The sequence below is a fragment of the Miniopterus schreibersii genome (genome assembly GCF_964146895.1).
Source record: "Miniopterus schreibersii genome assembly, chromosome: 5".
Taxonomy (NCBI): Eukaryota; Metazoa; Chordata; class Mammalia; order Chiroptera; family Miniopteridae; genus Miniopterus; species Miniopterus schreibersii.
The window spans coordinates 63748999-63770150 of NC_138106.1; the positions used below are offsets into that span (position 1 = coordinate 63748999).

The window sequence follows — 21152 nt, forward strand, 5'->3', positions numbered from 1 at the left end:
CAATACAATACACAAACACGCTCAGCACATATTTTTGTGTTGTGCCAGATGCCTGTCCTTCTAGTTGTGTGCTCTCACTGGTAAACACGTGAGGGCACTCAGGTTGGAAGAGGCAAACTGTCTACCCGAGGTCCCCAAGCCGGGAATTATGTGGAGTTGGGCCATGAGACCCTGTCTTCTGGTTTCCAACCAGTGTTGACTCTTCATAGGGATTATGTACACTAAATTAGAAGGATGTGGAAACTAAAGTTTGCCCGCTTCGTTTATTTGCTTTCCCCTGACACAGCCTTCATTTTTGATTATCACAGTGGCATGTAGGGTGGTGGCTGTCTTAACAGCAGTGGGAGGCACCAGCTGCAGCAAGGGAGGCGAGATTAGCAGCCTTGACTGGCTGGTCACCCCGGGTGAGCAGACAGCCCACACCCTGCGCAGTTCCAGAAAGTGCCAACTCTAGCAGAGCCCAGCACAGCCAGGACATTTGTTAAGATGACCTTCATCATCAAGGAAAGTTTAATTCTGTTCAGTGTATTCTACTTATGAAGGCAGAGGAGTGCTTTATTTTAAGGTTTCTATTGACACTTATTTTACCTTGCAAAGGGGGCAGCGTTCCATCATTTGGAAATGCTTGCAGCCGGACTTGCACATTGCACAGCGCGTTGCCCTCACTGAGCTTAACAGATAAGGGGAGGAGTGAGAGGAGTGGTGCATGCAGTTATCTACACCAGACACTTGATAAGAGATATGGGGAAATAGTATATGTGTTTAAAAAATAAGTTTTTATTGATTTCAGAGAGAGGAAGGGAGAGGGAGAGAGAGAAACATCAATGATGAGAGAGTCATTGATCGGCTGCCTCCTGCACGCCCCTGACTGGGGATGGAGCCCGCAACCCGGGCATGTGCCCTGACCGGGAGTTGAACCTCGATCTCCTGGATCCTAGGTTGGTGCTCAACCGCTGAGCCACGCTGGCCGGGCCAGTAAATGTGTTTAAAGTTACAGGCATTGAAACAGAAGATCTACTGTGGAACCATATGTAATAAATTTGTCTTCTGCACTTAATTGCATGTGGAAATGAGAGTCTCTTCATTTTTGTTTTTGAAGTAAAAGTGGGAACTAAATAACCATGTTTTAGAAAACATTCTCTAAGGGTTTTTTGTTGTTGGTTTTTGAATTTATACTATAGAAAGGATTCTGTCAAGATTTTTCTGTCTACAAATGTACAATGAGCTATAATGTCATTTAATACAAAGCAAGCGAGTAATTAGCTGAATTTACCTTTGCTACGATATCGAAAAAGCAAATAAGTGCCTCTAAAGGTGTATTAAAATTGAGGATGTGGAAAATACTTTTAATAGCATTTTTCTTTTATTTTATAAAATTAGAAAAACATTGTAAAAATTGTAATGTGTAACACAAGTCATTTCAAGGACTAAAGAAATGAAATGTTTACGTCTCAAGGCATATATTCACTTTCTGTTGAGAGAGAAAAGCATTAAAAAATATTCTTTTATGCTTTTGAAAAAAGTTTCCAACACGGAGTGGATGTGTAAAATGTTGTTCCTCGTGAATGTTTCCCTTTCTCGCCTGACATGAGCAAGTAGCAGGGAAGCCGCTGGCTTTGGAACAAGGGAACCGATCACAGGTCTACATGCGCATTGTGTTGTGTTGATGAAAGAAGATGAGAGACGGAAAACAATTCTTTCTGCACATTTAGTGGGCATTTTGAAAATAATAGGCCCACATCGTTTCCTTCTACTGTTCCCTTTCTACACGTTTATTCACGAGCCGCTGGGTAAATGCATTTTCTAACACCCTTGCCTCCGGGCTGCATTCCTTGTGTTGCAGGGGGGCCAGCCATGAGAGGCTACCTCGTGGCCATATTCCTGAGTGCTGTTTTCCTCTACTATGTGCTGCATTGTATATTATGGGGAACAAATGTCTATTGGTAAGTTTCATTTTTGTTATTTAAAAATATCTTTCAAGCTAGTCTTTCACACGGATGCACAAATAATATTAGCCCTATTAAAAACCCCTGTAGCATTTTGAAACTTTTCTAGCTTTCTGTTATAAACTGGGTTTTTGCCATGCTAGTGTCCTGTGCATTTTATTTCTAGCAGTGTAAAAACTGATAAGCAACACCTTTTCCTTGACTTTTCAGTGAAGCCGTGGTGTTGACCACCTTTGGGATGAAACTTTTTTTTTTTACATAATAGTTCATCTCCTTGAATTGATGAGTGATTCTTGGACTCAGTGGTACTTGACTTTTAGAGCCTAAAATGCTTGGCTAAGAGATTGTTTGATTAAATGTAGATACTACATGTGGTTTCCTTTGTTTAGAAGTATTTGGTGAATGATGATATATGTATATTTTGAACAACTCTGACTTGAAATATCACCTGTAAAACTTTGAAGAAGTAAAGGTAGTTTTATTGCAGAGAAAACTTCTCTAATAAGATTTTTCCCCTTTCCCCATTGTCAGTCCTTTGTCTAGGAATAAAGTATTGATGACCTTTACATCCTGAATGCATGGTAGAATATGATTATATCAAAATAAATCACACAACTAGTTCTTTTTGCCAGGGTTTTAATAGTAGATCCTAGATGATGTTTCTAGCTGTGCTTACTAGATAAAAATGTAAATGTAAATTGGTACTTCTGCATTTGATGTCAATGCTGATTGATTGAGAAATAATTATAATGCTTTTCATGGAAGGAAGTTAGGCAAATGGTCACTGGGAAAGTCCCATTGCTAGGTGGGTGGGTTTAGCCATGTTTTAGGCTTTGGACTTTTAAATATTTAGAGAACTTAGTCTGATTACACACTACATGAAAATTGTACCACAGGGACTTCCCTCCATCTCTGCCACAGCCTGTCTCTGCCCCACGCTTAGTAATGGAAGACAGGAAAAGAAAAACAAGCTTGCTACATGGCTACCTCCCTGTAAGTCCATCATTGGTCATAGAAGAAATGGTGAAGATGATAAAAGGGGTCTGAATTCAGCACAGTCTTTTTTTTTTTTAATTTTTTTTATTGATTGAGAGAAACATCGATTTGTTGTTCCACTTAGTTATGCATTCATTGTTTGCTTCTTGTATGTCCCCTGACTGGGGATGGAACCTGCAACCTTGGCATATCTGGACGACGCTATAACCAGCTGAGCTACCCAGCCAGGGCCAGCACAGTCTTTTGTCATCAGGATTTGAGGAATGTTCATGTCACTCCTGAGCTAACGCATTACTCCAGTCAAAGAAAATACCATAGGGGATTACCTCAAATGGGTGTTGCTGTGAACTTACTTCCTTAAAAACTGAGTGGAACCTCGATTTTTGAACTTAATTCATTCTGGAAGGCTGTTTGAGAAGCAATTATTCAAAAACAAAATCATTTTTCCCCATTAGAAAGAATTTAAATTGGATTATTTCATTCCAGATCCCCAAATGATTCCGTTTTAACCTTTCTTATATACAGTATATGTCTAATGTATTATTTAATCTCTAAACAAATACTTCTTAAATTTATCGAGCCACCCACTACTAGCCTTAAATGGGTCATCTTCAGCACTTGTTCCAAGGGTGTCTTTCAGGAGGTGAGCATGCAGCATCTTTGCTTTTTCAGGTCATGGCCTCTGAAATGCTGTCACTTGCTAACTGTTTATCCAAATCAACAACAGTGTTCTGCCTCTTTAGTTGCCTGTGGTAGTTGTTTCTTTCACACCATTAGCAACATTGGCACTCTTGATGGCCTCTTTATGTTTTTAAATTGTGCTAATTGTCCATTTCGCCAGCAACAAAAGCAAAAACAAACACAAAAAATTTTCACAGCACAATTTCCTGAGATGTTAACGGCAGGAGGCTTAGTAGTAAACAAACTTATACTGCACATTCTCTCCTTTGTTTGTGGCCTGAGAGACACTTTTTGTCATAGTGAACAACTTGGTTGAGAACCGAATTGTTCGAGGTGGGAGACATTGAGACTGAGGTTTGAATGTGAGACAGTGGCTAGGGGCCAGTGTGGCCCCTTTGCCTCTTTGCCCTGCCCTGATACCGTGGAAGCCACCGGCACCATGAAGATCTTGACTACGGAACACGTCTTTGACCACCCGTGGGAAACTGTTACAACAGCTGCAGTGCAGAAATATGTAAACCATATCAACCAAGTGTGGCTGGAACTGATGTATGGGACAGACATAGAGATCCTTCTGGAAAGTTGTATAGCCGTGGACTTTGCAACACAGAGTGGGGACTACCTTCCATTGTGAAATCTCTTATTGGTGCAGCAGGAACCAAAACACGTGCAAGGACATTCTGGAGTTGATCCTGTAGAGAAAACCATGAAACTTAAATCTTCTAATATTTTATTTGCAAAAATGGTTTCAGTAGACAAGAGGCTGATATTCAAGCCACATCCTCAGGGCCTAGAAAAAACTGCTTTGGCTCGAGACCACAATCACTGAAAGTAGTTAGTAGTCATCTTGAAGGGGCTGATAGCAAGTATATCTTCAAACGCTAATTAAGACCGAGAAGCAGTGGAATGGGTAACATAAATTAAATGCTGAGACTGAAGAATTGATGGCTTTGGAAGCGGGAGCATATGTAGAGAAATGATGGAAGTTGGTATACAACACCCAGTCCCTGGGTCTCTACTAGCTGGCATTATTTGTTATTTAAAAAATACAATTATATTTTAGGTAGAATTTTTTTAATAAGCTGAAGAAAGTCTATGTGACTTGATCAAAACACAGAGGTATAGGGTTTCTAAATAAAAGGGAACATCTGAAACTATTAGTGTTGTTCGAAATGACTGCCTGGTTTTGAGGATTCCAGTATTTATGTGAAAATTTAACACTTTTTGAAAAGTACTTGGAAGTTGGTGTTAGCATATTAAACCTCTTCCAGGTAGAATTTTCAAGCTTGCCATGCGTTGGAACTCTACCTGGCTTGGACCAACCCCAGGACAAGGCAGGATTACCTCTAAATAGACACAGCCGCCCTGCTGCAGAAAACTTAAAAGAGGGAACTCACTTTTTTTTTTAAATATATCTTAATTGATTTCAGAGAAAAGAAAGGAGAGGGGGAGAGAGAGACAGAAACATCAATGATGAGAGAGTCATCGATCGAGCCCGCAACCCGGGCATGTGCCCTGACCGGGAATTGAACCCCAATCGCCTGGATCCCAGGTCGACGCTCAACCACTGAGCCACGCCTGGCTGGGCGGGAACTCACTTTAAAAGGAGAAATCATATAGCTTTAAAAGCTATATTAACTTATATAAAATAACTTGCTCTGCTATAAACCACCATTAAAAACCAGAGTGTTTTAATTTGGTACTTAAATGACATTTTTGGAGTGAAAATTATCACTCACTCAATATATCACTCCAACAAAATATGATTTTATTATAACTTAGTAAAGGTGTTACCTTCCTTGGACTTGTGCTTTATGACTTAGCATGCTGTCTCCTGGGCTGGTTGTGTTAACTGAAAAAAACAAGTCATTGCTGGAATTTTGCAGCACTCTAAACTGAAACAGAAGAGCGGCTGTTCCCATCTTTTAGCATTTCACGTTTGCCTAACCTATAAATTGCCGTGTGTCACAATCACGGTTCTGTTATTGCTAAAGCATGATATGCCAGGTTATTTTAAACAATCGCTTTTCGAAGTAATTGTGACCACAAAACATCTTTTTTACATGAGGAGCTGTGCATCATTTGAAATTGCTCAAATAATGTCTTTATCTGAGGCATAAATCCCATGTGGGAGTGGAGCAGGCGGGAAGAACAGAACAACTGGGGGGAGAAGAGCACTGCCCTGAACTGTCCGCCGCACGATTGCTTCGCGGCCGTGTTTATAGGGCGTCCTCATTTCGGGAGCCAAGGGTAGCTACGCTCTGAAAAACAACCCAGCAAATGTGTTTTGTTTCATATTTTGCCGCAGTTAATTAAAGAGTATCTTTGATATTTGCAATTGTTGCATATAGAGTATTTTCGTTAGAAGGTGATTAGCTCCTGCCTTTATTTTACAATGCTTATATGATAAACTTCCAGTCAGGTTTCCTGTAAAAGAAACCAGGTAATATATGTACATAAACCACAGAAACAGTACACGAAGCTATTTAAAAATTAGTGTTTTTCTACTTAAAATGTTGTTTAGCTTAAGATTTCTTAGGGCATTTGTAAAAGCAAGTGAAATTCAATAAGGTTTTTGATTAGTTTTTTGTAACCAGAGATGGTTTTTACAATTGAAATACCATTTCAGCAAAACAAAATATTGTTAAATACTGATATTTAATAAAAAGTTGCCTTGTGTAATTTCTGTAAATTATACTTTTTCTGAAAAAAGTGTAATGAATTAATGAATGCCCTAGTGATAAAAGGAATTCACCCCCCCCCCGCCATTAAGACAGATTATTTGTCTTTTATTAAAGCCACCCAAAGTCTGTCTTCACAATCTAAAATAGTTTGGTTTCTCTCTTAATAACCTTAGAAATCAAGTAATATACTTCATCTTGTCCTTTGAATATAGTTTTTATGTCCTGGTGTGGTGTTCCACCGTATTTATTTATCTTCCTTACATATAAATAAAGGAATTCCTGTCATTTATGGTGTTCACAAAAGATGCAACCCCCCACCCAGAGGTTGAGCATCGATCTAGGATCCAGGAGATTGTGGTTAGATTCCCAGTCAGGGCACATGCCTGGGTTCAGGCTCGATCTCCAGCAGGAGGTGTGCAGGAGGCAGCCGATCAATGACTCTCTCGTCATTGATGTCTCTCTCTCCCTCCCCCTCTCCCTTCCTCTCTCTGGCGTCAATAAAGACATACACACACACACACACACACACACACACACACACACACACACATTATTTATATATGTATATATAGATATAGATATAGATATATATGTATTTTTATAAAGATGCTTCTCTGCATAGGGACATGACTAGCCTCATAGTTCAGGAACCTCACAGTTCTATGAGGGCTTGATATTGCCTCAAAATTGAAAATTGAGTCTATCCATGAGTTTAGACTATTTAATTCTGAATCCTGTAAATTATAGGAGAAAATAGTTTTCTTTTTAAATGAATTACTCACATAGTGAATGACCATTATATGTTCTCCCATTAAGCTGTTTTCCTCTTTCCTGGCTACGTCTGGGTCCGGCCACCCTACCCCTTCATTTATTTTTGTTTTCTCTGCCTTTCACAATACCCTTTCAAACGGCGGAGACAAGTGCTCCATTCAGGAGACACACAGGCCTAACCTGTGCCAAGACCTGAGGAGAGTTGGATATGACTCCAAGCAGTGTGATCTGTGGAGTCACCAGATCACGAGGCGGGGTGGGTGCCACCTGCTCAGGTCAGTGTGTCCTCACTGTCTGCTGCAGGTCGGTGTCCCCAGGTGTGGCAGGGAGGGCCCAGACTGCCGTGTGCAGTTGGGGTCAGCTGGGTTTCTCAGGCTTTGGGGGGCCTTCTGAAAAGCCAGCGGGGTTGCGGCTTCCATAGCCCCCTTCTTGAGGGCCCTCGAGTCACTGCTCTTTGCACCACCGTGGGGCGCTCACCTTTCCCACCCCTCTTGCCTCCCATCCACGAATCCTCAGGTGCGCTGGACTTGGAGAAGGTGCTGAGGCCGCGGGTGGTGGCCCGAGCGGGGTCCCAGGGCCTTTGCTTCGCCCTGGGCTGCCCGGCCCTGCCTCTGACGGACTCTCTCTGTCTTGCAGGATGCCACCCGCCGAGATGAAGCGGAGACACCAGGTCCACCCGTGCCCTGCAAAGCCCGCGTTCGCCTCCCTCCTGAGGTAAACACACCAGAGACGCCTGGGCCTAGGAAATGTTCCCAGTGCCTTTGCAGCCGGCTCCCTCACAGGGTCACTTCCCCCTCGTGCAAACTGGAGCTGTGCAACGCGCTCACCCTGCATTTAAGGATCTCCTGACTCTTTCTGTGCTTTAGTCAGAGCCCTGCATACATTTTAAGAAAAGACATTGAGGAACTCAATCAGCCCAGTGTTGTTTTCACACAGGGGAGATTAGAGAGGTCTGTTTGTTTTGATCATTAAAAAAGTGAACTGTGTTTTAGGGTTTTAACCCCCCCCCCCCCCCCCGTTGTGTTCCGGTGTTATTTTCCATCCTTAGTTTGTGGCTTCTTCCTTGCCTCTAAGATAAACCTTACAGTTAGAAATTTTTCCTGACTTTCACTGACTTTTAAGGAACTACATATTCATCTATAGAGGATGTAAATAATGATTGTTCATTATGGTTGTAGGGAATTTACTCTTCCATCCACGAATGTTTTTCCCCTCTGTCGCCTCAACTTTAACAGGCTAGTCAAAATGATTCTAAACAAAGAGGAATAAAGGACGGGCTAGTCTTAGCATGTTTGATTGTGTAAAACAGGTACCAGGTTTGTTTTTAACGTTTTATCAAGGATCAAAAATCACATTTCCCGTTTTTATTTTGTTTTATTATATTATTGCACCTTTCCATTATTGGTTCTTTACCTTTTGGGGGCCACAGATCGCCTTAAAATCAGCCAACTCTCTGGAAACCTGCGGACACATGAACTATTTCTGTATATGGTTATAGGTGAGCCACGGCTGCTCGCCGTCTGTCCACTGGGGTGTGTCCGGTTAGGGCCACTGAAACACTCGGAGAGAGATCTTATACTTTTTTGACCATGAACCATACTAGGAAATACGTTTTACTTTGTAACTTAGTATATATGCATTGTTTATAATAAGAGAAAAAAGAATTTTTACCCTTCTTACTCCAGATGCCCTATATTCTGTTCTATTTACTTAGAAATATATGTTGACAGTGACTCACAAAATTTATGAACCGCCTGTGGGTTGCAGACTGCAAGTTAAAATGCTGCTCTAGAACCAAGGCATTCTTCATCGTTAGTGAAAAAAGGGTATTTCCTTTCTGAGAAAAGGGTTAAAGTATTTATGCAACATTGCCCAGCAGGCGCAGAGGGTCTGCAGTTTAATGGACTCGTAGATTTGCAGTTGTCCTGTGAATTGTAGTCACTGGGGCAGTGCTCTCTCCGCTGCCAGGAGGAACCAGGAGCAGCTCTACTGGGACAGCTGGAGGCGTTGCCTGCAGTGCTGCAAAGAGGAACCTTTCCTTAGAGCTAGGCCTGGGTGTGGACTTCAGCTTTGTCAGATACGGGTCAGTGACCCCCATATAATACTGTGTAGTTACTTCCCTTCTCCTGGCTTTAGTTTCTTTGTCTAAAGTGATTAATAGACTTTACCTGCCTTTCCAGATGTCTGTAGGTGCAACAGTAGCGGAAGTGTAATGTAATATGATCCATGATAGTACACAGGTAGCATAATGCAAGGTAATATACACTGGAGTGTGTAATTATTACAGATAAGGCTGATACTTACTGAGCCCCTACTGTGTGTGAGACGTGGTGCTAAACTGTTACGTCATTTAGAAATAAAATGTAAGTCATCTAGCACAAGGATTGACTGGCAATAGACACTAATCATTAGTCGTCATCGTCATCACCCCCAGCAGCTCCAGAGAACGAGGTCTTTATTGCCTTGCTCTCAAGGTGCAAAGTCACCTGTGGTTCAGGTTCCCCAGCTGGGAAGATCTTGTGTCTCCCCTCAGTCTTAAGTCAGGTGACCTGACACTTCATCTTCTCAGAGCAGATGCTGAACTTGGCCATTAATCCTGATACGCACACGACGCTTTGAGATTGTCTGGGCCTCCGAGGCTGCTCTTGCTGTACCAGCTGAATCAGGGAAGCGCATCCTGTCTAACGCAGGAAGGCCTGGTCTCTCACCGGTTTCCTTAGTCTAAGTGCATGTGAGCCTTTACTCAGCTCTGAAAAATGTTAGAGGCTCGTGAGTGGCAAAGCCAGGATGAAACTGAAGCTCGTTCACCCCTACTCTACTGCTGTGTATTTCCACTCTGTCACCGAGCCTCCGAAGCCTCGGGGTGCTCGGATCCCCACCTGCAGTTTTTAGACTAAGATAAAGCAAAAGTGATAAGTCTGGGAAGACAGGGCTCTGTGTGGGGTTTGGGAGAAGAATTAGCTTGATTTTCTTTGTAGCATTCAGTCCCTCTGGTAGGTAAAAATATGAGCATTACCTGTCCCTTATCTTTAATTAAAAAAATCTTTTATTTTTCTATTAGATAAGGGTTGCATAAAGAATTAGTTTGGAATTGGAATTCATTCAGTCATTAATTAAAGTGTGTTGTCTGCCTACTCTGTGCCAGGCACTAAAAGTGAGAAAAACCAGAGGCACCCCCTACTCTCATCAAACTTGGTCTCTTGTCTGAGAGAGCATCTGAGGGGGGGGGGTACCTTCAGGACAGACAGGCAATCAGAAGACAAAGGCCCGTGGTCCTTGTTCTTGAGTAACTCTTAATTTAATGGCATCAGGAGTTGGGTTTTAGCTACATCTAATTTTAATATAAATTTTATTTTCATAGCACAAACCTTCATACATATGGTGCCTTAACATTTGGGACTAGTTAGCGTCAATACTTTTATTTCCCCTTATTAGTTCCTTGGTTTCTTCCAGTGTATGGCTGTTTTATCTCTTGGTGTTGGTTGGTTTTAGAATTGGGTTCCCAGCATGAGCTGTTCCCTTTAGCTGTTCCCTAATTTTGGCTCCACCACCTGGAAAGTGTTTCCAGGCTGGTCATGCAGTTCCATTGCATATCCCATTTATGTAATATTTAAATACCATTTAAGATGATTTTAAAGAACTGAAAAAATAATTACACACTCATACAGTCAATATAACAGTATGAGCGATGTGCTACGGTTATTGTCAGCTGCGACTTTCAAAGCCTACAAGTGTTATGTGCATCTGGGGAAAATCATTCCTTACCCTTGTCTTCCAGGTCTCATCCGTTTCACCCCTTCCTTTGTGCATCTGATTTTAAAAAGCTTGCTTCCTTCTATGGTAGTGATAAGTTTGATTTGCCCTATGGGACAAGAACATCAGGTCAGTAACATTATTCTTACCCTGCCCTGTTACATACGAGTAGTGTTTGATGTGAGCCACATGTTTATATGATTTTAAGGCCTTTTAAATCTTTCTGCTTCATAATGATTCCTAAAGAAGCAATGGTTTTGGGATGGGAAGAAGGGAGTTCATTTTAGTATATAATTCCTTTTGAGGCAGTATAGAATAAAACAATAAAACAAAGATTTTTATTGCTGTTGTTAACACACTGTGTTTTACTTTGCTTTGCCACCGCAGAGTTAATGAATTATTCCAGTTTAGAATTAGCAGGATAACCCCGTGTGCTAACTTCCAGTCTCCCGTTTCACCTCTTGTCCTGTGGGTTTTACTTTATTTCATCATTTCATCAGCAAGGTCTAGCTCCTTGCCCAATTGTTAAAATTTAATCAGTGGATATTTGATTTTTGCTAAATTTAGAGAGAAATATTCCATCCGCTAATGATGGAACAATTTTCTCTCTGCTTGACGCCCGACTTGCCTTACACAGGTTTATTCTCGGTTTTTGAGAGACTCCAAAGGCCCAGCAGGTGGCAAGCCTACAGTTTTCTGAGTTAGATTTTGCTTAATTAACTGATCCTGTGTGTGTGTGCGTGCGTATTTTAAACGTATATTGCAGAGAATTTGGTAATTCCATAAGGTTAAACTTACTGTATATTGATTTCTATACTGATGTCAGTTTCAGAATCATCTGATACTGCTAATTTGGGGGTTACTTTTTTATTACTGTTTTCTCATTAGTCCTCCTATTTTTCTGGGGTTTTTGAAACGTGACCTTAGGGCATTTACCATTGTGAGTGTGCTGGCTAAATGCAGTCTTCGTATCAGGAATCTTCATCGCAGGAGAAATGAAATGTAGCCACACCAGTTGAAAATGGCTTTTGGGCAAGGGAGGGGTAAGGTTGCTTACTATGTGCCAAAGAAGCCACGATTCCTTTCACTCACAGTGCTCCATTTGTTTTCTAGCGGAATATTTTCGACTTGCTCTTTCAAAACTGCAGAGCTGTGACCTCTTTGATGAGTTCGACAGGTGAGTTCATTTCCTTGCCTCTGTTTCACTTTTAGTTTTAGCCAACTGCCCCCCCCCCACACACCCTCGATGTAAAATGTGGTCACTCGGGAAAATTCCGTAGCATTTGTACATAACTAAAACATCTAGCAGTTATTTCTAGGACACTTGGAACGAACAAACTACAAAATTAATTTAGAAGCTGCATAATTGGCTGGCTCAAAAGTTTGCAGAGTCTTATGATGGGTGATACTAGTGCAGAGTTGGGGCCTTTTTAACTCACGTCCACCTTTTCTAAGTTGTTACTGAAGAGGTCGTTCTCACCCCCTGTAAATCGGCTCCCAGCCTCCCTCCGCGGGCTGTTTCCCTCACCTTCCTGTCCACCTTCTAAACTGTTCAGAAGGATCCTTTCTGCTTCATTTGAATATTGGATTTCAGAGGCAGCTCTCTTTCTTTTATTTAAAATATATTTGAGGGAAGGAGACCGCTTGCTCTGATATACACCTTCTGACTACAAATGGTAATTTCGCTTTTAAAACATTTTGTTGTCAAGTTCACCCCCTGGAAACTGAGTTGCCGGTTGAGTTAGCAAGTAGACTCATTTTATAGAGGTAGACTTGTTTCACAAAGTTTTAAGCTACACTTTAGATTTTGGCCAGTGGCCCAGCAGGATCATATGGGGCAGTCTGTAGAGGTCAGACCTCCATTGAAAAGTAAAATGCAGAATTTCCCTTCTTGCTCAAGATAACAGAGGTGCTATTGGGGGGACGGGTGCAGAAATAGGCTAGTGGACAGAAGTGTGAAAATGAAAATAAGAGTTTCCATAACAGAGAGGGAGAACTGTGCTAGATTTTGTCCAGTTTCATCTCACTTTCCTCTGTTGGGGGCCCAGATTATTGACGTGTGGATTATGTTATATATGTTGATTCATTTCAGTTTTTACTTGTTATGATTTAAAACTATGCCATCAACCTGTCTCAATTTCAATTTTTGATTGCATATCAACAACAACCACATATATTCTCTTCTAACCTAAAGTTTATATAGCTCTCATTTGTAGAGTATTGTTTTGTGTAGACCTTTGGCACGTGTCTGTGCTTTATGTCAAGTCTAATTTTTTACAACCACCCTGCCAAGTATGCTTGATGAGCTCCATTTTTTGGCTGGAGAAACTGAGGCTAGACAAATGCATATGGTTACAGCTGGTAAGTGCCCGAGCCAGGATGTGACCTGCGTCGCTTGTCCAGTGCCTGGGTTTGTGACTTAAAAGTGATAATGGTTGTACCTCAGATATTTGCAACAAGGATCTGCGAATATTTGAAAAGATTCTTGGCCTGCAGTCAGGATACGTGAGGGGATGTGACTGAAAGTTTAGTTTTTGCTTTGTTTTTATCTTAGAGCTACACTGTGCTTTATTTAGTTGTTTTCAGAACCGCTTCTGGCACAGGTGTTCCTCAGCCTGTGCGGCCGGGCTGGGCCGCTTCCTCTTCTTGCTGACTTGGCCTTGCTGTTCCCGCCCTTCCTGCCTTTGTCACTGAGAGTGCCCCCTCCTTTGTGCCACCAACTCGTGCCAGGTTCTTAGCCTCTCCTGTATTGGGAGAGAGGTGGGTATGGTGGTAAGGGGAGATTGAAAATCAGGCTGATTGCCTAAGAGCTCTTCAGTCTGAAGTCGTTAAGAGACAGAGGTCGAGTGAATGCAGAGACTCTCCAGGCGGAGAGTGAGGGGAAGAGGTCCCCGTGGGATCCCCACACAGTGACAGCGATGCACTCGGACACTCAGCATGGCCGAGCCGCATGTTTGACATGTGCACACCTGTTCCCTGCAGACTTCAGGAAGAGTGTTTTGAAATTAGATAATGTTGACCTTGTTAAGAAACGTCCAAACCTGTAGAGAATTTTTATGAGTTTATTTGAGCCAAGCTGACAACATATGCTGGGGAGCAAGATTATAACTGGTCTGGAGAATGGCGCTTTTGCAGTTTATTGTATGCATTAGAATCAAAGGAGATCTGCCCTGGCTGGGTAGCTCAGTTGGTTAGAGCGTCATCTCCATCCGCCGAGGTGGTGGGTTTGACCCCTGGTCAGGGCACGTACAAGAGTCAACCAGTGAATGCATAGGTGAGTGGAATGGGTCGATGTTTCTCTCTCTCTAAAAAAGTCAATTAAAAATTTAAGAATCAAAGGAGATCGAAGGAAGACACATGAAATCCATTGGTGGTAGATTAAGGGGGTGGGAGAAAGCAAAGCAGAGAAATCTGCAGGATTGGATAAAAGGCAAAATGGGAAAACAGAGTTTTACACTGGGGGGTACAGGATAGTTAATAGTTAACATTTATAGCACAGAGACGATAGGCGGGGAACAAGAGCAATGAGGGGTTCTGTGGTCTGATGCGCTGGCTCCAGTGCTTGTGCCTTTGAGGGGTAGGAAAAGAAAATTACTCTGCTGGTTCGAAGGTATGTTCTCCCAGATGCACAAGAACAGGCGACAGGGCTCACTTGAGGTAAGGATTGAGCTTTGCTGAGGACGTTGTAGGCCTGGAGCAGGACTACCTGCTGGGACCTGCCCAGTTAGGAATTAGTGATCAGACCGTCCCGTGTGGGTACTTTTGGTCACTGGGCTGGTCAGGCCTGCCGTGTGGCCCCCTGGGCCTGGCAGGTCTATCGCGTAGCCCCTTTTTCACCCACCATAAGAATATACCCGTGACACTATTATCTTCTCTTTGCCTATTAACTTTTGGGAGGGGTTCACATGTAATAAATTTTACCCGTATTTTAAGTAAGTCATTCAGTGTTTGTCTGGAACCTACTGTATAACACAAACACAGTAACAGGCCAGCCTGTGCCTAAGCAAAACGTTTCAAATCCATGCCAGAAAGGCATGTATACTACCCTGCCTGCTGCTGCCCGAGGCAATTCCCGTTGTTCCCCTGCGTGACCTACATTTACTATTTCTCCAGACCTGGGAAAACCGCTCTGGAAGAGCGAGGTCTGAGAACAGCCTTTCTTTCTCAGGCAGAGGATCCGACTGCCCCTAGCGGGAGAGTCCTCCCTGATGCCCGGCCGTGGGTTCGGAAGCTGGCCCCTCGTGGGCAAGGGGGCAGCCTTGTTGGCGTGGGATGGCTCGCTCTTTGTTGTGGGTCTGTAGGTCAGAGGGGAGGGCCTGAGGTGGGAGAGGTGAGGTCCATCTTTCCCATGGCTGCTGTCTTCACCAACATGTGACGCCCCCTCTGTCCTCTTTGCCCCTTCCAGAAAGGTTCAGGCATTTCATGTGTTGTTGTTTCAAACCTGAATCCTTTATGAGCCTACCAGATACAATCCTAGTCTTGTTTAGTTACCTTGTTCAGCACGCATGATGCCCTCAGTGGTAGTAGGTTCCCCTGCGAATGGGAACACTCCAAAACCGCTTGCATTTACAAGATAGAAGTGTTTTTCTCTCTCACAAATGTTGCATAAGTGAAGTTGGCAGGTGAGCGTGCTGGGGCCAGCCCAGCAGCTGTGAGCATCGGGGACCAAGGCTTCTCCATTGTGATTCTGTGTTTCTGTATACACTGCTTCCTCCCGGTGTTCCACTCTGGCCTTCCAGCCACCACATGTACGTTCTGACCAGCGGGGGGGAGGAGGGGGGGAAGGGCATACCCCCATCCAGGAAGGCTGGCCGCCTTCTTTCAGGACATTTCCCAGAAACCACATATCACACTTCGTTACATTCACCCGAGAGCTGCAGCTCTTCCCAACTCCCTGTTCAGTGTCACCAGGGCGGAAGCCTGAAATTACCCACAGTGGGGTGATTTATACCATGGAAATTGGCAGACACAACAAACCCAAACACTACATACCCAGGCTTCCCCCATCACCCTCCTCCCTCCCAAATAGAACTGGTTTTTAAATATTTACTAGCAACCACTGATTATGTCCAGTTGGCTAGGAATATAATCACAAGGTCACACCTAGCTGTAAATATGACTGGTAATTGTAGCCTTTATTCCGCTTGGCAGTGTGCTCATCTTAAAAAAAAAAAGAGTCCTATTTTAATGGACAAAGGAAACATGATTATTGAAGGGCAGCTACAATAGCAGTTCATCAGCCTTCTCCAGTTGTCGTGGCGCCCACCTGCCTGTGCCTGGGAAACTCAGGATTCTGAAGGCAGTCAGTATGTTACTCTCAGCAGCCCACGGTGGTTTCTCTCTTGGAGAATTGATACACTGTGGAAACATACTGGTGGTGTACATCATTTTGAGGCGGCATCTCTTTTGGAGGTCTTATTTATGCCATATTTGTAAGGTAATGTTCGTAAAGTAACTCTGAGGCAGAGAGAGCCTTTTTCTAAAGTTAATACCGTGAAGAACTTGGGCCAGAATTAAAGAGGGAAGGAAACAGGAGTGTGTGTGTTTGGCCATAAAACTGTGTGAAAGAGCCTTGGAGTTGTAACAATTCCATGCTTGTTCTTTACCCTACCTCCACCCTTCCATAACCCCTCCCCTCTCCCCACTGAAAAAAACACACAAAAAAACCCTATAAAAACTACATCTGTTTTTTTTCAAAGTTTGTCACCTAGTAATAATTATAATAATTTGCCTCCCTTCTTATAATCACATCTGTTAGAAAAACATTTATATTTTAGAAAATTGCCCTTCCCCCTAATTTTTTGACAGTTCTGTCTGATCTCTGTGAAAAGGTTATACGATACAATAGGACGTATGCATTATCCATTTTATTTTATTATTTTATTTATCTTTAATGGTATGTGTTTGTAACAGAGGGTGTAATCTTGGGCTTTTCCCTTTACAGTTCTTTCTACATTTCTCTCCCGAGCAATGGCCCAGCAGGTTGGGGTAGGGTCCATACTGAGGCTGCTGACTTGTTTCCTAAAGAATCCTAATTTCCTAAGCTCACCTGTCCTTGATGTGTTGCATGGACTGAGCCAGACCCAAAAACAAAGTGGTGAAGTCATAGAGCTTGTCAGAGGCAGAACAGGTGGAGTTCATGTAGTCCAATCCCCTCATGTTAAAGATGAGAAAACTGAGGTCCAGAAAGGTGATGTAGGAGCTTGAGTGAAGAGGCTTCCAGACTCCCACTGTTCTCCAGGCCCTGCCCCTCCTTCACATTTCAATAAGCAGAGAAAAGACAGAAAAGACTCCACAATGGACTGTCTTATCCTGAGCATCATCTGAAGAGGGAAGGGATGAGAATTCTGGAATTGTGAATTCTTTTGGTCATATTCTTGAGCATTTCCAGGGCTATAAATCACTCCCATTGCTTAGTATAGCTTAGGCTTTCATGCTTAGTCTCAAACCATTTTTAATCAGATGATTGTTAGGAGTCTTACAGGGTTAAACGAAAACATCTTCAGAGTACACGTGTAAGCTCATTGAAAACACATATATGTTAAATAGGCTCTTTTTTTTCCCCCTCTTAGAGATAGCTGATCGTGATAGACTCTTCTCTGAACAGATACTACACAACATGTTTTCTTCCCTCAGCTCTCGCCCTGAAGATAAGATCATGCATAGGAAATGTGCCAGTTGGTCTTCTCTCTGTTTCTGCCTCTGAGCCAGCTGGTCTTACTGAGTATGGGAAAGAAAACAAGTCTCCCAGAAATGTTGACAAACCTTATTTTTAATTGAGGTAAAATCTGCATAACGTGAAACGAACCGTTGAAAGTGAACAATTCAGCGGCATTTAGCACACGCGCAATGTTGTGATACCACCACCTCAAGCTCGGGCCAGAAAATAAACCATTTTACAATGATTAGAGCAATCCTTTTACTTTTTGTTTTCTGTTCATGTTCCTCCTTTTATGGAAACATTCAGACTAGCTCTCAGACCAGGACTTTGGCAGCAGGGGATTGATAACAAACCTGCTAGAAAAGGATTGCCTGAAAAACAGGTGTTTGTTTTTGTGGCAGAGGGTGAAGGTGAGGAAGTGGTTGGGCATCGGCCATCGAAAGGGAGGGGGTCAACTCTTGTGGAAAAAAGCACTCACTGCTCTGTGACCTGGGGCAAGTGTTTGAGTTTCTGAACCTTGCTTGGTTTCACGTAGAAGCCGGGGGTGGAACTATATATGCCCGTTATACCAATGCCAATTTTAATCAGGAATAGTTAACAGTGTAACCATTGTACAGAGCGGAGTCACTGTAACCAGGGAAACTGGGTGAAGGGTGTGCAGGGCTTCTCAGTGCTACTCTGCAACTTTCTGTGAGTCTAGAATAATTTCAAAATAGAAAGTTTAAACTGAAGACATGACAACGTAAAACTTACACATCAGTGTTCAAAGCAGCATTATTCATAGTAGCCCCAAATGTCCAACAGCTGCAGAACAGAAATAAATGTATAGGCTTGTAATGGTAAATTATTCACTCATAAAAAGGACGGCAGTGCTGATGCATGCTGCAACCCTGATAAACCTGGAAAACATTATCTAAATGAGAGAAGCCAGGCACAAAAGACCACATATAAGATTCCATTTGTGCAAAATAGCCAGAATAGACAAATCTAGAGAGACAAAAAGTAGATTAGTGGTTGCCAGAGACGAGCGCCTGCTGCTGGCTCGGGGGTTTCTTTGCGGGGTGATGAATGTTCTGAATTTGATAGTGGTGATTGTTGCACAACTTTGTGAATATGCTAAAACCCACTGAATTTTATTTATAATGGTGAATTTTGTGGCATGCGAATTATATTTCAATGAAAATATTTTGAAAAAGAGGGCAGCCGTTGAGGTGACCTAGTTTCCTTTCTAGCCTCTGTAGTACTTTGCTTGGAGGGCACTATCAGGTGGTACATAGAACAAGCCATTTGGAGGGGCACAGCTTGAGTTCTCTTGACATTTTAGCTGTATCCTGCTGCTGCAAATGATTTATCAGGCTCGGGTTCCTCTCTTTATTCTCTAAAGCATAGTTCACACAAGGTGGCCACGTTTTACAAACCTCACTAAAGCCCTGGTTGGTGTGGCTTGCTTGGTTGGGCATCATCTGGTGCACTGAGGGGTTGCCGGTTCAATCCCCAGTGCGGGGCATACAGGAGGCAGCCAATCGATGTTTTGCTCTCACATCAGTGTTTCTCTCTCTCCCTCTCTCTCTAAAAATCAATACAAATGTATTTTTAAAAACCCTCACTAGAGATTGGGGATACTTTAAGGGACCTGCATCACAGAAAAGCAGTTCTTAAAATGTGCCCATGTTGCAAGGTCCTGATGCTCCCCGGCTGTCCGTGTGGCTCCTTAGCCCCCGCTCGCACCCTGGGCCCGGGATGCTGCTTTCTCCTCAGGGGGACGCATCCTCCCACAGCCGGAGCAGCAGCGACCCCGAAGCGCCGAATGTCAGCTCCTACTTCAAGGCAGGAGCCGGCTCCCTGGGCCGCCCGCCCTGGAAGCAGGCCAGGTCCCGGGAAGACCGGACCGAGCCCTGCCTCGGCGGTTACAGAGTAACTAGGCACAAACATCTGACCAAAGGAAGCACCTGCGCGGGGCGGGGCTGGCGAAAGCCGCCAGGTTGCTCACCCAGGCAGAATCCATTCTGTCAGTGTCAACAGAGCCTGGTTAGATTGGTAACCGCCCGAATGGGCACATGGCCCGTGGACAACTTAAAAAGAAGAGAACGACCGAGACGGCAGCAGTGTGTTTATGATAAAGAGCCGGGCCCTGCCGGAGGTATCCATAGCTTCATCAAACTCTGGACACCTGCTGGTTTGCAGGGTTTCTTTCCACGGCAGCGTTTTCAGCCAGGAGGGAGGCTTGGGGGTGAGGGGAAGCTGTGATCCTCCAGCAGCGGAGTGAGTCACTTGCGGTGCAGAGGCGGGAGCTGCCTGTTTTGTAGCAACTTCTGCAGGCAGCTGCTGCTAGAGCTACAGACAGGTGCGGGAGGGAGCCGTCCCGTGTAACAAAATGACAGGCAAGACCTCAGTGATTCGCTTACTTCACAAAGGGCAAACTGAGGTGAAAGGTCACTAGGCCAAGGTCCCAGAGGTGCTAAATAGAGTAACCAAAACTAGCAGCCAGGTCCCCACCCCCAGTCCATTGGGCAGGGTTTTGGGATCTTTGAGTTGCAAGTAGCAATCTTCCTGACTAAACGTGACTTACAGAGAGCAGACCGTTGTCTCCCATGTCACGTAGGCATGTGGTTCCTGGGTCTGCGGGCTTGTGGTTCCCCTGGCAGGGAGGGCTGTTTCAGGCTATGCAGACTGGACTGCACAGCTCCAGGGAGTAGCCGTTCACACGGGTGGCTGCCTGAATGGCGCACCCTCTAGCCGGGCTGTGTGCAGGCCGCACCTCTGGATGCGGGAGCTGCGGTTCTGAGGTGCAATGGGTGGCCGCGGCTCTGGCGCGCTCTGCCTTTCCCTGTTGCAAGGGAACAGCAGCTGCTCTAACCTGATGTCATCCCATGTGGACATCTGAGCCGAAAGGAAGGTGGGGATAAAAAGAAAGGGTTCTGCCCAAACCAGCCTCTCGCCGGGACTGCAATCTTTTCCAGAGCATTTAATAGACTTCCCTGTATCTTGTGGCCCAGGGGTGGGTCCTGTGGCCACTGCTAGACCACCTATTGGCAGAGTAATGTGGTCACCACTGTCAGGCTTGTGAAGGCAGGGCTCTCTGCTAGGGAGGCACAAGGGAGATGGCTGATGGGACCTGCCATAGGTCGTTGAAGGGGGAGTGATGTATGTTAATGCATAAGATGCCCCTGAGGGGAAAATGAATGTCAGGAAGCATTCAGAAAAGACGACCACAGATCACTTGAAATGGTCAACTCAGGTTTGCTTTCTCCACATTGATGGTGTTGGGGTTCCCTCTGCACGAGGTACTGACTTCTGGGTTGGCCTGACCTGCTGAGGAACGTGCCCCTCACCGGGGCGAGTGTAATCGCTTACCATTGTGGTTTCAGCCGCTTTCCAGATTTTCCATTAACAGGTTCAGGCACCCTGGAATGATTCTGTTTTCCAGATGAGCAGTCCGGGGCCTGTGCATTTCCCTGCCCTTTTCTAGGGTGGGGGAAGAGCAGATACCTGCTTCTCTGGACTCAAAGTGGGAAAATGACACCACACTTACTATAACCACCGAACCGGTTTCTAAGCGCAGAGCCCGTGAATCGGGACGTTTTAGGTTGGAGAATACAGAAAGACAGGTGATACCATTCTTCCCTCTGGAGACTCACCATTCACTGCAGCTATTTGTGC

At 44.0% G+C, this 21152-nt stretch overlaps 1 protein-coding gene and 1 pseudogene across 4 annotated transcripts in view; both read left to right on the forward strand.

Annotated features, from left to right (window-relative positions):
* The window catches only part of ST3GAL6 (ST3 beta-galactoside alpha-2,3-sialyltransferase 6), a 70003-nt gene that overhangs the window by 34850 nt on the left and 14001 nt on the right, over positions 1-21152 (forward strand). For all 3 annotated transcript variants that reach the window (XM_081138696.1, XM_081138698.1, XM_081138697.1), the window contains 4 exons: positions 1844-1943; positions 7715-7792; positions 10857-10960; positions 11945-12008. In XM_081138696.1, coding sequence (XP_080994822.1) covers positions 1855-1943; positions 7715-7792; positions 10857-10960; positions 11945-12008 — 335 coding nt within the window. In that variant the 5' untranslated portion in view covers positions 1844-1854. The remainder of the gene's footprint in view (positions 1-1843; positions 1944-7714; positions 7793-10856; positions 10961-11944; positions 12009-21152) is intronic.
* Positions 4045-4603, forward strand: LOC308557902 (PRELI domain containing protein 3B pseudogene; annotated as a pseudogene). Its single transcript has one exon. The product of its transcript is annotated as a PRELI domain containing protein 3B pseudogene (transcript).